General features: G+C 49.3%; 1 protein-coding gene across 1 annotated transcript in view; it reads left to right on the plus strand.

The window, feature by feature from the left end:
* The window catches only part of mogat2 (monoacylglycerol O-acyltransferase 2), a 37,168-nt gene extending 23,398 nt beyond the window's left edge, over positions 1–13,770 (plus strand). The window contains exons 3-6 of the mRNA XM_055637554.1: positions 6,794–6,998; positions 9,098–9,272; positions 11,520–11,719; positions 13,402–13,770. Coding sequence (XP_055493529.1) covers positions 6,794–6,998; positions 9,098–9,272; positions 11,520–11,719; positions 13,402–13,556 — 735 coding nt within the window. The 3' untranslated portion in view covers positions 13,557–13,770. The remainder of the gene's footprint in view (positions 1–6,793; positions 6,999–9,097; positions 9,273–11,519; positions 11,720–13,401) is intronic.
* Positions 13,771–17,406: the final 3,636 nt, after the last annotated feature.

A 17,406-nucleotide genomic window follows, 5' to 3' on the forward strand; every position in this document is an offset into this window, starting at 1 on the left:
GCTGTATCTCTAAACTAAACTACAAACATCGTGCCGAGAAAGGATTGTTGGTAATATTAACCCCAAGGACTTGAATCTCCCAACCATTTTTGCTTCGGTACAATTGATACTGATTGGGGACGGAACTCCAGCATGTTTGATGAATCAGATAGCTAGCTCCTTCATCTTGGTGATATTGAGGGAGAAGTCTTTCTCATGAATGTTCCCACACGCGGAATTATGAATGGGAAGATTGTGCTGTTTTTTCTCCGCCAATTTGCTACAGTCTTCATGCATTTCGGCCCAGTAATTGGCCCTAGGTTTCATTCTGAGAAAAAACATCAACAAAACTCCGCAAAAAAGGATATACCAACTGTGTTTTTATGAAAATTATTTTTTTTTTTATTATTGCACCTCTTTCAGCATTTGAATGTTCGAACATGTTTTTTCGCCTTATGTTTTAGTATAAGCTTTTTTCCCCATTATTAGCCCATAATTAAATAATTTGGGTTACCTTCCTTAACATGGTTGTAAAGATTTCAAATCTTGGCGGGCATTGGGGTTTTTCTTGGGGGGGGGGGGGGGTGGGGGGGAGTTTCAGTGGGGGGGAGTTCAGTAGTAGGAAGGAACTGCAGATGCTGGTTTTAACCGAAGATAGACACAAAATGCTGGAGTAACTCAGCAGGACATCCATTCCTTCTCTCCAGAGATGCTGTGTGGTTCCCGGAGGTTTTTGTCAGTCTCCCTGCCTGCTTCCACTACCTGCAACCTCCGGCAACCAGCTGCAACCTCCGGCAACCAGCTGCAACCTCCGGCAACCAGCTGCAACCTCCGGGTTAGCAGGTGGGACAGGGGCATTACTCCAGCATTTTGTGTCTATCTTTAGTTTAGTTTAGTTTAGTTTGGTTTAGAGGTACATCGCTGAAAGGGGCCCTTCGGCCCTTCGGAGTCCGCGCCGACCAGCGATCCCCGCACATTTACAGCATCCCACTCATCATCACCGGCGGGCACTCGAAACGAGTATGACTGTCCTCTCATGGAGGACGCCTGTGCGTGACTTTGTCTAACGTGGGGAGACTGGTGCACAGACAGCCACCCCACGGTCCTTGACAGATCTGGGTCAGGATCCAGTGACATGGAGTCCAAGACGACCGGAGACCCTTTGCTGCTGCAGCCTTCATCCACCTTCCCAGCCGTTGTGACGCTCCACTAAGGTCAGCCATCGTCCTCCGCCTGTTCCACCGTTGAGGTCTTGGTTGGATTGGCTCTTTGTCAGAGACCTCCCCCTCGACCTTACCGCCATGGGTGGCCCTACCAGGAGCGTAGCTCCAGACGGCATCGCTCTCAGGATCTCAGGTCCACACGAGCTTCTCCACCACGACAAGGTGACAATGCCACCAGGGACAATTTTTACATTTCCCAAGCCAATTAACCTGCAAACCTGCACGTCTTTGGAGTGTGGGAGGAAACCGAAGATCTCGGAGAAAACCCACGCAGGTCCATGGGGAGGACGTACAAACTCCGCACAGACAGCACCCGTAGTCGGGATCGAACCCGGGTCTCTGGCACTGCAGAGCTCAAGGGCAGCCAATCTACCATGATTAGTGGTGCAGAGAAAGTGCAAGGCACCCAACGAGGTAGGTGGGAAGATCAGGGCTGCATCATAGCTTACGGGCCGACATTCAGTAGTCTGTGAATCACAGAGTATGTGCTTAAGCTTTTGTATCTTAGGTCCCATGGACAAAGAGGGAATGACCAGGTTGAAACAGGTCCCTGAATGTTTTTTGAAAGGAAGAACTGCAGATGCTCGAAAAATCGAAGGTAGACAAAAATGCTGGAGAAACTCAGCAGGTGAGGCAGCATCTATGCTGCCTCACCTGCTGAGTTTCTCCAGCATTTTTGTCTCCCTGGTTTTTTTTTTAACGCTTTCCCAAAATAGCGTAGTGTGGATGGAGTTAATTTTCGTTTAGTTTAGAGATGCAGCGCGGAAACAGGCCCTTCGGCCCACCGAGTCCGCACCGACCAGCGATTCCCGCACACTAACACTATCCTACACACACAATATACATTTACACCAAGGCAATTAACCTATAAAGCTGTTTCTTTGGAGTGTGGGAGGGAACCGAAGATCTCGGAGAAAAAACCCGCGTGGGTCACGGGGAGAACGTGCAAACTCCGTACAGACAGCACCCGTAGTCGGGATCGAACCTAAGTCTCTGACGCTGTAAGGCAGCAACTCCACCTCTGCCCCACCGTGCCGCCCTGTGCTATAGATACAAAGAAACATAGAAAATAGGTGCAGGAGTAGGCCATTCGGCCCTTCGAGCCAGCACTGCCATTCAATATGATCATGAATGAATGAATGAATGAATGCATGAATGAATGAATGAATGAATGAATGAATGAATGAATGAATGAATGAATGAATGAATGAATGAATGAATGAATGAATGCATGAATGAATGAATGAATGAATGAATGAATGAATGAATGAATATGAATGAATGGATGGATGAATGAATGAATGAGTGAATGAATGAATGAATACGTTTATTTGGCCAAGTATTCACATACAAGGAATTTGCCTTGGTGCTCCGCCCGCAAGTGACAACATAACATACAGTGACAGTTAGGAATGACACATAAAACATTAAACATTAATCATCTGATCATGGCTGATCTCCCCATACCCCTTGATTCTGTTAGTCCAAAGAGCAACATCTAAAAGCCCTGTCCCATGGTGCGAGTTCATTCCAAGAGCTTTCCCGAGTTTTAAAAAAATCAAACTCGTGGTGAGCACGGAGAATGAACATAGCGGGTACGTCAGAGCTGGGACGTCTCGGCTCGTAACGCTAACAGCAGGAACTCGGGAAGACTCGCTAACGGCAGGTAAGCTCGGGAAGACGTGAAGATTTTTCAACATGTTGAAAAATGTCCACGAGAGCCCCGAATACCGACGAGTGGCCATTACCGTAAATCTCCGAGTTCGAATCAGGGCAAACTCGGGAGAGCTCTTGGAATAAACTCGTACCGTGGGACAGGGGTTTAACTCTCTCTTGAAAACATCCAGTGAACTGGTCTCCACTGCCTTCTGTGGCAGCTTTATGTTCCAAATGGGGGTCAGTTAACCTACCGATCCGCACGTCTTTGGGGTGTGGGAGGAAGCCGGAGCAGCCGGGGGAAACACACCCGTTCACAGGGAGGACGTGCAAACTCCACATAGGCAGTGCCCAAGGTTAGGATGATGAAGGTAAAGATGGCGATCCCCGACTCTTTTGCGTGCTAGCCACATAAGCAGATCTATAAACACATCTTACAGTCGCTCCACACACTTAAATCTCTACTCCTGCAGTAACATTTCATACTTTAAACTCGGATCTTCTTCAACTACACTCAGCTTCCCAGCTGTTATCAGGCAACTGAACCATCCTAGCACAGCCAGAGTGCAGTCCTGAACTACTATCCACCTCACCGCTGACCCTCGGACTATCTGTAGGTCGACAGAAATGCTGGAGGAACTCAGCGGGTGAGGCAGCGTCTATGGAGCGAAGGAATAGGCGACGTTTCGGGTCGAGACCCTTCTTCAGACTGATGTGGGGGTGGGGAAGAAGAAAGGAAGAGGCGGAGACAGTGGGCTGTGGGGGGAGCTGGGAAGGGGAGGGGAAGGAGGGAGAAAGCAGGGACTACCTGAAATTGGAGAAGTCAATGTTCATACCACTACCCAAGCAAAAATATGAGGTGCTGCTCCTCCAATTTGCGGTGGGACTCACTCTGGCCATGGAGGAGGCCCAGGACAGAAAGGTTGGATTGGGAATGGGAGGGGGAGTTGAAGTGCTGAGCCACCGGGAGATCAGGTTGGTTAATGCGAACTGTTGGGCGAGGCGATCGCCAAGCCTGCGCTTGGTCTCACCGATGTAGATCGGACTTTGCTGGCTTTACCTTGCACTAAACGTTATTCCCTTATCATGTGTCCATACACTGCGAATGGCTGCGAATAGAACTAACTAACTAACTAAACGCGGTCCTCTGGAGCCAGGAAGAAGCAAGATTCCCAGTTACAAAACCTCTCCTGGTGCAATGCAATAGATCTGTTAAAGTTTAATTTGTGGTCTTTGACATATCACGTGAAGTTCAAGGTCACAACTTTACTTGTCAAAACATTTCCTGATGTCAAACATTGGAATTGGTTACGGATTCCATCCGGATGGTAAAAATCGATTCTAGATATGACACGCTCTGATGAGAAAACATAGAAAAGAATAAATGAAAGAAGGTACAGCAAAGAACCTCAAAGACCCCGGTTCGATCCTGACTTCGGCCGCTGTCTGTGCGGAGTTTGCACGTTCTCCCTGTGACCACACGGGTTTCCTCCGGGTGCTCCGGTTTCCTCGCACATTGCAAATACCTGCGGGTTTGGAGGTTAATTGGCCCTCCGCAGTGTGTATGGAGTGGATGGGAAAATGGGATAACACAGAACTAGTGTGAATGGGTGAACGCTGGTCGGCATGGACTCGATGGGCCGAAGGGTGCGTTTTCATACCATATCTAGAGGCTAAATAAACTAAACCAAACTTCCTTGCATGATCTTATACACATTATCGAGTCACAGTTACAGAGAAAGTGCAGATTTTTTTTAAAAGTGCAATGGCTGAAATGCAGTAGATTGGGAGATATAACCATATAACCATATAACCATATAACAATTACAGCACGGAAACAGGCCATCTCGGCCCTTCTAGTCCGTGCCGAACACTTTTTCTCCCCTAGTCCCATCTACCTGCACTCAGACCATAACCCTCCATTCCTTTCCCGTCCATATACCTATCCTATTTATTTTTAAATGATAAAACCAAATCTGCCTCCACCACTTTCACTGGAAGCTCATTCCACACAGTTACCACTCTCTGAGTAAAGTTCCCCCTCATGTTACCCCTTAATTCTCAAGTCATGTCCTCTTGTTTGAATCTTCCCTACTCTAAATGGAAAAAGCTTATCCACGTCAACTCTGTCTATCCCTCTCATCATTTTAAAGACCTCTATCAAGTCCCCCCTTAACCTTCTGCGCTCCAAAGAATAAAGATCGGGACTATATCGTTAGCGTTTGAGAGGTCCATCCATGGGTCTGATAACAGCAGGGAAGAAGCTGTTCCTGAGTTTGTTGGTGTCTGCTTTCAAGTTAATGTACCTTCTGCCGGATGGGAGTGGATGTGAAACTAGTGTGAATGGGTGATCCATAGTCAGCGACGACTCAGTGGGCCGAAGGGCCTGTTTCAACTCTGTATCTTTCAATTCAATTCAAACCTGTTCAAGGGGCGAATTCGGGATGGACAATAAATCTTGGCCTTGAAAACATCCCCTTGAAAACATGACGCGCTAACGCTGAAATGTTTACATATTCCGATAGAGATTTATGCCATGATGTCAAAAATCGCCTCATCTGAAAATTTGATGCATTATTTCCCGAGTTATTTATGAAAATGTTCAAAATACTGTTTAAAAACTTGGAAAAAACAACTCTTTCGCTTATTCCCTGTGCTTAGACCTGCCTGCAACATTGTTGCTATCCAAGTACACTGAGTCCTGCCAGCTAGCAAGTGCAAATGCATTTTTTGTAAAGTTTAAAAATGAGGGAGGGTACATAAGGCGAAATGAGCCAGACCCTGCGCAGTTGGGGGCTATGGGTGAGTGGTGGAATAAGGGGAACGGCTTGCGTTGGGGGATCAGGACTCCCGTGTGATACGACTCTATGACTCTTTGGAGACCTCTTATGGCTATAGGTGACCTCTCATGACCATACAGCCTATATGTTCGTGAGAGGTCTCCAAAGAGTCGTAGTGTCTTTCTGGTCGCCGCTGAATTTTCAACATGTTGAAAACTTCGGTGACCTTGACGTGTGTCGGCAGTCGCCTGTAAAGGTCGCATAAGTGGGACAGGCCCTTTAGGCTATATAACTCATATGTCATATAACTTTAGTTTAGTTTAGTTTGGAGATACAGCGCGGAAACAGGCCCTTCGGCCCACTGGGTCCGTGCCGACCAGCGATCCCCGCACGTTAACACTATCCTACACCCGCTAGGGACAAATTTTTTAAAACATTTATCAAGCCAATTAACCTACAAACCTGTACGTCTTTGGAGTGTGGAAGGAAACCCGGAGATCTCGGAGAAAACCCACGCAGGTCACAGGGAGAATGTGCAAACTCCGTACTGACAGCACCCGCAGTCGGGATCGAACCCGGGTCTCCAGCGCTGCATTCGCTGTAAGGCAGCAACTCTACCGCTGTGCCACCGTGACCGCAGATCCCTGGCACTGTGGTCCTAGACTCTATGACGTTAGTCTGTAAGACCCCGTGACGATGACGTTGACTCTATGACTCTAGTCTCGATGATTTGATTCGACGGCTGTGTCCCACTTACACGACTTACACTGCCGGCACCCGTCATAGGTTGTTGCAGGTCGCCGAAAATGTTCAACATGTTTGAAAATCCAGCGGCTTCCAGAACAAGGTACGACTCTTTGGGCGACTACTCACGAGCATAGACTTCACCCCGCGACATGTCTCCAGGGTGTCACCTGTACGGTCGTGAGTCGTCTCCTCAGCCGCCCAAAGAGTAATAGCGTCTTTCTGGTCGCCGCTGGATTTTCAACAAGTTGAAATTTTTCGCCGACCTGCACCGACCTATGACGGGTGACGGCAGTCGCCGACGATGTCGCGTATGTGGGACAGGCCCATAACTCGATGACCCGAGCACCTGAACTGCAGATTGTAGACTGTAGACTCTTGACTCTTGGCTCTTGAATCCCCCTCTTGCAGCTTGTCAAGACAGCAGACCTGGATCCAAAGAAGAACTACATCTTTGGCTTCCACCCACACGGAGTGCTGGTGGCGGGAGCCTTTAGCAATTTCTGCACGGAGATGACGGGCTTTCAGACCAAGTTCCCTGGGCTGAAGCCCCACATGCTGATGCTCCCTCTGTGGTTCAGGATCCCCTTCTTCAGAGACTACATCATGAGCAGCGGTGAGTCAACGTCAGGCTTGCTTTATGAAAGTAAGCATGCAGGTACAGCAGGCAAGTGAAGAAAGCGAATGGCATGTTGGCCTTTATTACAAGAGGAATCGAATATAGGAGCAAAGAGGTCCTTCTGCAGTTGTACAGGGCCCTAGTGAGACCACACCTGGAGCATTGTGTGCAGTTCTGGTCCCCTAATTTGAGGAAGGACATTCTTGTTATTGAGGGAGTGCAGCGTAGGTTTACAAGGTTAATTCCCAGGATGGCGGGACTGTCATATGCTGAGAGAATGGAGCAGCTGGGCTTGTACACTAAGTTTAGAAGGATGAGAGGGCATCTCATTGAAACATATAAGATTGTTAAGGGCTTGGACACGCTAGAGGCAGGAAACATGTTCCCAATGTTGGGGGAGTCCAGAACCAGGGGCCACACAGTTTAAGAATAAGGAGTAAGCCTTTTAGAACGGAGACGAGGAAACACTTTTTCTCACAGAGAGTGGTGAGTGTGGAATTCTCTGCCGCAGAGGGCGGTGGAGGCCGGTTCTCTGGATACTTTCAAGAGAGAGCTAGATAGGGCTCTTAAAGATAGCGGAGTCAGGGGATATGGGAAGAAGGCAGGAATGGGGTACTGATTGGGGATGATCAGCCATGATCACAGTGAATGGCGGTGCTGGCTCGAAGGGTCGAATGGCCTACTCCTGCACCTATTGTCTATTGTCTATTGTCTGCTCAGGTAGCCTGCAGTCACCCCGCATCGTCAGTTGTTGGTTTAGTTCAGTTTAGTTTAGAGACACAGAGAGGAAGAACAGGCCCTTCAGCAAAGCGAGTCCGCACTGACCAGTGATCCCCGCACACTAACACTATCCTGCACACGACAATTTACACACACACCGAGCCAATTAGCCTACAAACCTGTACGTCTCTGAAGTGTGGGAGGAAACCGGAGCACCCGGAGAAAACCCACGCGGGTCACGGGGAGAGAACATACGAACTCCGTACAGACAGCACCCGCAGTCAGGATCGAACCCGGGTCTCTGGCGCTGTGAGGCAGCAACTCTACCGCTGCGCCAACCTTGATAGGCCGAATGGCCTCATTCTGCTCCTATAACCCATGAAAGTGCTTCATTGTCGGATGGATTAACAGAACATATACACAATAATTAATAGCATAAATGATCAATAATACCAATCTATAATACTTAAGTATTATATTTTATTAAATTCACATGTTTAATCGATAATGTTTTATTTTTAATGTTTTAATGTTTTTTGTGTCATTCCTAACTGTCACTGTATGTCATGTTGTCGCTTGCGGGCGGAGCACCAAGGCAAATTCCTTGTATGTGAATATACTTGGCCAATAAACTTATTCATTCGTTCATTAAATCAATCAATAAATAACCTTCAATCAATAAATTGGTCTGAAGAAGGGTCTCGTCCCGAAACGTCACCCATTTCCTTTGCTCCATAGATGCTGCCTCACCCGCTGAGTTTCTCCAGCATTTGTTGTCTACCTTCGATTGTTCCAGCATCTGCAGTTCCTTCTTGAACGAATAAATCACAATAAATCACCATAATCAGGCCCTCTCGGGGGGGGGGGGGGGGGGGGGGGGGGGGGGGGGAGGGGGAAGTGGGGGGAGAGGGGGGAGGGGCAGAGGTGGGGGTGAACCAGGGCCATTTGGCATGGGCCTCAGGCCTGTCTGCTTCAAAGGGGGCTCACATTTTGAGACATTACACTAGATATTTGTGGTTTGGGGCCCTTAAAATTGAAATTGGCCTGGGCCTCAGTTCATCTATGAGAGGGCCAGACCATAATAGTGCATAGAAACATAGAAAATAGATGCAGGAGGAGGCCATTCGGCCCTTCGAGTCAGCACCGCCATTCATTGTGATCATGGCTGATCATCCCCTCTCAATAACCCGTGCCTGCCTTCTCCCCATATCCCTTGACTCCACTAGCCCCTAGAGCTCTATCTAACTCTCTCTTAAATCCATCCAGTGACTTGGCCTCCGCTGCCCTCTGTGGCAGGGAATTCCACAAATTCACAACTCTCTGGGTGAAAAAGGTGTTTGGATCACAAAGCCGCCCCTTGTTTTTGTGTGTTCCAGGTTTGGTGTCTTCTGATAAGGAGAGTGCAAAGTTTTTACTGAAGCAGGAAGGCGGTGGCAATGTGGCGGTCATTGCCATTGGAGGGGCTCCTGAGGCGTTGGATGCCCGACCAGGGGCGCTGACACTGCAGCTGAAGAGCAGGAAAGGCTTCTGCAAACTCGCTCTGCAATTCGGGTAAGTTGCGTAACATCACGAGGGGAATTTGTGGTGTCAAACAGGCCCTTCGGTCTGAAGAAGGGTCTCCACCCGAAACGTCGCCTGTTCCTTCTCTCATGATGCTGCATGTCCTGCCGACTTACCCCAGCTCTTTGTGTCTATCTTCAGCCCAACCTGCCCTCACTGATCAATATGCCCCATCTACACTCGTCCCACCTGCCCATATCCTTCGAAGGTAGACACAGATCTAAGTGCTGGAGTAACTCAGCTGGTCAGGCAGCATCTCTGCAGAAGAAGGATGGGTGACGTTTCGAATTGGGGACCCTTCCTTCAAGCTCCTTCTGAACCCTATCCGTGGTGGCGATAAATGTGAGGTTATCCATTTTGGTGGCAAAAACAGGAAGGCAGGTTACTATCTAAATGGCATCAAGTTGGGAAAAGGGGAAGTACAACGGGATCTGGGGGTCCTTGTACATCAGTCTATAAAAGTAAGCATGCAGGTACAGCAGGCAGTGAAGAAGCGAATGGCATGTTGGCCTTTATTACAAGAGGAATCGAATATAGGAGCAAAGAGGTCCTTCTGCAGTTGTACAGGGCCCTAGTGAGACCACACCTGGAGTATTGTGTGCAGTTCTGGTCCCCTAATTTGAGAAAGGACATTCTTGCTATTGAGGGAGTGCAGCGTAGGTTTACAAGGTTAATTCCTGGGATGGCGGGACTGTCATATGCTGAGAGAATGGAGCGGCTGGGCTTTTACACTCTGGAGTTTAGAAGGATGAGAGGATATCTTATTGAAACTTATAAGATTATTAAGGGCTTGTACACGCTAGAGGCAGGAAACGTTCCCGATGTTGGGGGAGTCCAGAACCAGGGGCCACAGTTTAAGAATAAGGGGTAAGCCATTTAGAACGGAGACGAGGAAACACTTTTTCACACAGAGAGTTGTGTGTTTGTGGAATTCAATGTGATCATGGCTGATCATCCCCAATCAGTACCCCGTTCCTACCTTATCCCCATATCCCCTGACTCTGCTGTTTTTAAGAGCCCTATCTAGCTCTCTCTTGAAAGCATCCAGAGAACCGGCCTCCACCGCCCTCTGAGGCACAGGTTTGTGGATTAATTGGCTCGGTTTAACTGTAACATTGTCCCTAGTGTTTGTGGGATAGTGTCAATGGAAACATAGAAAAACAGGTGCAGGAGTAGGCCATGCAGCCCTTCGAGCCCATGCACCGCCATTCAATGTGATCATGGCTGATCATCCCCAATCAGTTCCTGCCTTCTCCCCATATCTCTTGATTCCGTTAGCCCTAAGAGCTAAATCTAACTCCCTGTTGAAAACACCCAGTGAATCGGCCTCCACTGCCTTCTGTGACAAAGAATTCCACAGATTCATAGAAACATAGAAATTAGGTGCAGGAGTAGGCCATTCGGCCCTTCGAGCCTGCACCGCCATTCAATATGATCATGGCTGATCATCCAACTCAGTATCCCGTACCTGCCTTCTCTACATACCCCCTGATCCCCATAGCCACAAGGGCCACATCTAACTCCCTCTTAAATATAGCCAATGAACTGGCCTCAACTACCCTCTGTGGCAGAGAGTTCCAGAGATTCACCACTCTCTGTGAGAAAAAAGTTCTTCTCATCTCGGTTTTAAAGGATTTCCCCCTTATCCTTAAGCTGTGACCCCTTGTCCTGGACTTCCCCAACATCGGGAACAATCTTCCTGCATCTAGCCTGTCCAACCCCTTAAGGATTTTGTAAGTTTCTATAAGATCCCCTCTCAATCTCCTAAATTCTATAGAGTATAAACCAAGTCTATCCAGTCTTTCTTCATAAGACAGTCCTGACATCCCAGGAATCAGTCTGGTGAACCTTCTCTGCACTCCCTCTATGGCAAGAATGTCCTTCCTCAGATTTGGAGACCAAAACTGTACGCAATACTCCAGGTGTGGTCTCACCAAGACCCTGTACAACTGCAGTAGAACCTCCCTGCTCCTATACTCAAATCCTTTTGCAATGAAAGTTAACATACCATTCGCTTTCTTCACTGCCTGTTGCACCTGCATGCCTACCTTCAATGACTGGTGTACCATGACACCCAGGTCTCGCTGCATCTCCCCCTTTCCCAATTCACAACACTATCTGGGTGAAGACATTGTGCGGGGATCGCTGGTCGGTGGGGACTCGGTGAGCCGGAGGGCCTGTATCTGCGCTGTGTCTCTCAACCAAACCAAACTGAATATGTGGCGCTTTGACCCCCAGCGTCGCCCTCGTCCCTGTCTTTTCCTTCGGGGAGAATGAGGTGTTCGATCAGGTGAACAATCCCAAGGGATCGTTCCTGAGGAGACTCCAGGAACGACTCCAGGCGTCGATGGGAATATCGCTCCCCCTGTTCCACGCCCGAGGAATCTTCCAGTACAGCTTTGGACTCATCCCGTACCGGAAATCCATTCACACCATCGGTAAGTAGCACCCACTCCACTGGAAGTTTTCCCCAGAGGTTTCAGCTGGAAAGGGTGCAGAGAATATTTACCAGGACGTTGCCAGGTCACAAGGGCCTGAGCTATAGGGAGAAGTTGAGCAGGCTGGAACTTTATTCACTGGAGTGTCTAAGTTCATAAGTTCTAGGAGCAGAATTAGGCCATTCAGCCCAACAAGTCTACTCCACCGTTCAATCATAGCTGATCTATCTTTCCCTCTCAACCCCATTCTCCTGCCTTCTCCCCGAACCCCTGACATCCGTACTAATCAAGAACCTGTCAATGAGTTGGAATTCTTCCCTTCCCTCCCGCACCACCCCCTCCCCGGGCACTTTCCGTTGCAACCGCAAGAGATGCAACACTTGTCCCTTTACCTCCCCCATCGACTCCATTCAAGGACCCAAGCAGTCGTTCCAGGTGCGACAGAGGTTCACCTGCATCTCCCCCAACCTCATCTATTGCATCCGCTGGTCTAGATGTCAGCTGATCTACATCGGTGAGACTAAGCGGAGGCTTGGCGATCGTTTCGCCCAACACCTCCGCTCAGTCCGCAATAACCAACCTGATCTCCCGGTGGCTCAGCACTTCAACTCCCCCTCCCATTCCCAATCCGACCTTTCTGTCCTGGGTCTCCTCAATGGCCAGAGTGAGCAACACCGGAAATTGGAGGAACAGCACCTCATATTCCGCCTGGGGAGTCTGCATCCTGCGGGCATGAACATTGAATTCTCCCAATATTGTTAGTCCTTGCTGTCTCCTCCCCTTCCTCAGCCCTCGAGCTGTCTCCTCCCATACCCCAGCCCTCGGGCCCCTCCTTCTCCTTTTTCCTTTCTTCTCCCCCCCCCCCCCCCCATCAGTTTGAAGAACCTGTTGCCTATTTCCTTTGCTCCATAGATGCTGCTGCACCCGCTGAGTTTATCCAGCATTTTTGTGTACCTAAGAATCTGTCTATCTTCACCTAAAAAATATCCACTGACTTAGCCTCCACAGCCGTCTGTGGCAATGAGTTCCACCACCCTCCAACTAAAGAAATTCCTCCTCATCTCCTTCCTAAAGGAACATCCTGTTAATCTGAGGCTGTGCCCTCTGGTCCTAGACTCTCCCACTAGTGGAAACATCCTCTCCACATCCACTCCATCCAGGTCTGTGCTGGAAGATGAGGGGTGATCTTGAACCAGAGTATAAAATCATGAGAGGAAAAGATCGGGTTAATGAGTAGACAAAAATGCTGGAGAAACTCAGCGGGTGAGGCAGCATCTATGGAGCGAAGGAATAGGTGACGTTTCAGGTCGAGACCCTTCTGCTTTTACCCAGAGTTGGGGAAAGAAAAACCAGAGGACATAGGATTAAGGTGAGAGGGGAAAGATTTAATAGGAACCTGAGGGGTAACTTTTCCACACAGAGGGTGGTGGGTGTATGGAACGAGCTGCCAGAGGAGGTAGTTGAGGCTGGGACTATCCCATTGTTTAAGCAACAGTTGGACAGGTACATGGATAGGACGGGTTTGTAGGGACATGGGTCAAACGCGGGCAGATGGGACTAGTGTAGCCAGGGCATGTTGGTCGTCACGGGCAAGTTGGGCCGAAGGGCCTGTTTCCACACTATATCACTCTGTGACTCTCAAGATTCTATGACCATCCAATCTACATGTTTTTTTCTTGCAGTTGGCAAACCGATCGAAGTGGAGAGAAGTGAGAATCCAACACTGGTGGAAATCAACGAATTACATCACAAGTACATCGAAGAACTCTCAAACCTCTTTGAGGAACATAAAACAAAATACAAGGTCCCTGAAGACAGACACCTAACCTTTACCTGAGCCCTGTTCAAATACATCGCCTCTCTCTTACTCTCCATATCTCCCACTCACTCATTCTTCCTCTCTCTCTCTCTCTCTCTCAATAGACAATAGACAATAGGTGCAGGAGTAGGCAATTCAGCCCTTCGAGCCAGCACCGCCATTCAATGTGATCATGGCTACTCATCCCCAATCCGTTCCTGCCTTCTCCCCATATCCCCTGCCCTATCTAGCTCTCTCTTGAAAGTATCCAGAGAACCGGCCTCCACCGCCCTCTGAGGCAGAGAATTCCACAGACTCACAACTCTCCGTGTGAAAAAGTGTTTCCCCGTCTCCGTTCTAAATGGCTTACCCCTTATTCTTAAACTATGTGGCCCCTGGTTCTGGACTCCCCCAACGTCAGGAACATGTTTCCTGCCTCTAGCGTGTCCAAGCCCTTAACATAGAAACATAGAAAATAGAGGTGCAGGAGTAGGCAATTCGGCCCTTCGAGCCTGCACCGCCATTCAATATGATCATGGCTGATCATCCAACTCAGTATCCTGTACCTGCCTTCTCTCCATACCCTCTGACCCCCTTAGCCACAAGGGCCACATCTAGCTCCCTCTTAAATATAGCCAATGAACTGGCCTCGACTACCCTCTGCGGCAGAGAGTTCCAGAGATTCACCACTCTCTTCTTAAATGTTTCAATGAGATTCCCTCTCATCCTTCTAAACTCCAGAGTATACAAGCCCAGCTGCTCCATTCCCTCAGCATATGACAGTCCCGCCATCCCGGGAATTAACCTAGTAAACCTACGCTGCACTCCCTCAATAGCAAGAATGTCCTTCCTCAAATTAGGGGACCAAAACTGCACACAATACTCCAGGTGTGGTCTCACTAGGGCCCTGTACAACTGCAGAAGGACCTCTTTGCTCCGATACTCTCTCTCACTCGGCGGGTCAGACAGGAATCTCTGGAGAAAAGGAATGGGTGACGTTTCTGGTCGAAAATCTTCTTCAAACTGGTCTTGATCCAAAACGTCACCCATTCCTTCTCTCCAGATGCTGCATGTCCTACTTAGTTACTCCAGCTTTTTGTGTCTATCATCAGTTTAAACCAGCATCTGCAGTTCCTTCCTGCACTATTTACCTCTGCTACCATCTCTGCTTCACCTTCTTACTTTCTCCCACTCTCTCTTGCTCTCCCCCTCTATCTCCCCCTCTCCCTCTCCCCCCCATCCCTCCCTTCTCTTTCTCCCCTCTCTCTCCCCTCTCTCCCTATCCCCTCGCCCCGCGTCCCTCCCTTCTTTCTCTCTCCCCTCTCTCTCCCTCTCTCTCCCCACCCCTCTCTCCCCTTCTCTCTCCTCCCTCTCTCTCTCACATCTCTCTCTCTCTCTCTCTCTCCCCTCTCCCATTCTCTCTTCTCCCTCTCTCCCCCCCTCTCTCCCCTCTCCCTACCCCTCTCTCCCCTTCTCTCCCCTCCCTCTCACTCTCTCACCTTACTCTCTCCTCCCTTCACTCTCTCTCTCTCTCTCTCCCCTTCTCTCTCCCTCCCTCTCTCTCTCTCCCTCTCTCCCCTTCTCTCTCTCCCCCTCTCTCCCTACCTCTCTCTCTCTCCCTCTTCCTCTCCCTCTCCCTCTCTTTCTGTCTCCTTCTCTCTCTCTCCTTCTCTCCAGGTCTCCTCTATTCTCTCTCCCCCCTCTCTCCCTTCCCTCTCTCCCCTTCTCTCTCTCTCCTCCCTCTCACTCTCTCCCTCTGTCCCTCTCCCTCTCTCTCTCTTCTCTCTCTTCTCTCTCTCCCTTCCTTCCGTCTCCCTCTCCCCTCTCTCTCCCTCTCCCTCTCTCTCCCCTTCTCTCTCTCCCTCACTCTCTATCTCTCCCTCTCCCTATCCCCTCCCTCTCCATCTCTCTCTCTCTCTCCTCTCTCTCTCTCTCTCTCTCTCTCTCCCTCTCTCTCTTCTCTCTCTCTTCCTCTCTCTCCCCTTCTCTCTCCTCCCTCTCACTCTCTCCCTCTCTCTCTCTCTCTCTCCCTCTCTCTCTCTCTGTCTGTCTGTCTCTCTCTTTCCCTCTCTCTCTTTCTCTCTCTCTCTTTCTCACTCTCTCTCACTCGCACACACACACACACACCCACACACACCCACAGACACTCTCTCTCACACACACACACAAACACACAACAGGGGGGAGGAGGAGAGGGGGAGAGAGAGGAGAGAGGGAGAGAGAGAAGGACACACACACACACACACGTAAACACACACACACACACACACACGCGTAATCACACACACACACACACACACACACACACACACACACACACACACACACACACACACACACACACACACACACACACACACACACACACACACACACACACACACACACACACACCACACACACACACACACACACACACACACACACACACACACACACACACACACACATGCACACAGACACACACACAAAACATCTCAACCATTCAAATCAGTTTTGGATTCTACACGTTGGAATTCTCACGGTAATATTCACCATCATCTGGGCAAGTGTTGTCCAGGTCACTTTCTTATTGACTGAGAAGAAACAGTGGACCTCACAGAAACTGCCCCTCCACGGAAGAAGGTAGCACCATCAGTTCTCTCCATGAAAGAGTAGACACTGCAGATGGAGATTCACGTGTGGAATGAACTAGATGCTGGTGGAAGTCAGTGGGTCGGGCAGCGTCTGTGGAGGTGAAAGGATAGACAACGTTTCGGGTCGAGACCCAGCGTCAGGACTGACTGGCTACTCGGTATCGGACGACCACGTCGGCTTTGAACAGAGGCACGGTGAACTGCAGACGCTGGTTTACAAAATAAAAAGATACAAAGTGCTGGAGTAACTCCATGAGTCAGGCAGAACGTGGGTAGCTAACATTGCAGGTCCGTGACATCCTGAGATATAAGGTCGCCTATCCCTAGGGTAGATAGTGGAGTATGTCAGCGGGTCAGGTCGCCTCCGTATTGAGAGATGCTGTCCTGTCCCGCTGAGTTACTCCGGCATTTTGTGCCTACTTTTGGTGTAAGCCAGCATCTGCAGTTCCTTCCTATGCCACCTACCCATGTTCTCCAGGGGTGCTGCCTCGTCGACTGAATTATTCTAGCACATTGTGTCTTGCGATGAACACTTTTTTCATTGATAAAGTCCTAATGTCTAAGCCCAGTATTATGGAACAAATTCTGGTTAAGGTCACAGGTGATAGGAGCAGAATTAGGCCATTCGGCCCATCTAGTCTACTCCGCCATTCAATCATGGCTGATCCATCTCTCCCTCCTAACCCCATTCTCCAGCCTTCTCCCCATAACCCCTGACACCCGCACTAATCAAGAATCCATCTGCCTCTGCCTTAAAAATATCCACTGACTTGTGGCCTCCAAAGAATTCCACAGATTCACCACCTTCTGACTAAAGAAATTCCTCCTCATCTTCCTAAAGGAACGTCCTTTAATTCTGAGGCTGTGACCTCTAGTCCCAGACTCTCCCACTAGTGGAAACATCCTCTCCACATCCACTCTATCCAAGCCTTTCACTGTTCGTTTAACCAGCTAACTGATCTAAATGCTGTTGGGTGGTCACGGTGGCGCAGCGGCAAAGTTGCTGTCTTACAGCGAACGCAGCACCAGAGATCCGGGTTCGATCCCGACTACGGGTGCTGTACATCTGTACGGAGCTTGTACGTTCTCCCCATGACCTGCGTGGGTTTTCTCCGAGATCTTCGGTTTCCTCCCACACTCCAAAGACGTGCAGGTGATTCTGTGGAATTCTCTGCCTCAGAGGCCAATTCACTGGATATTTTCAAGAGAGAGCTGGATAGGGCTCTTAAAGAGCGTAGTCAAGGGGTGTGGGG

Source organism: Leucoraja erinacea, chromosome 6, assembly GCF_028641065.1.
Source record: "Leucoraja erinacea ecotype New England chromosome 6, Leri_hhj_1, whole genome shotgun sequence".
Classification (NCBI taxonomy): Eukaryota; Metazoa; Chordata; class Chondrichthyes; order Rajiformes; family Rajidae; genus Leucoraja; species Leucoraja erinaceus.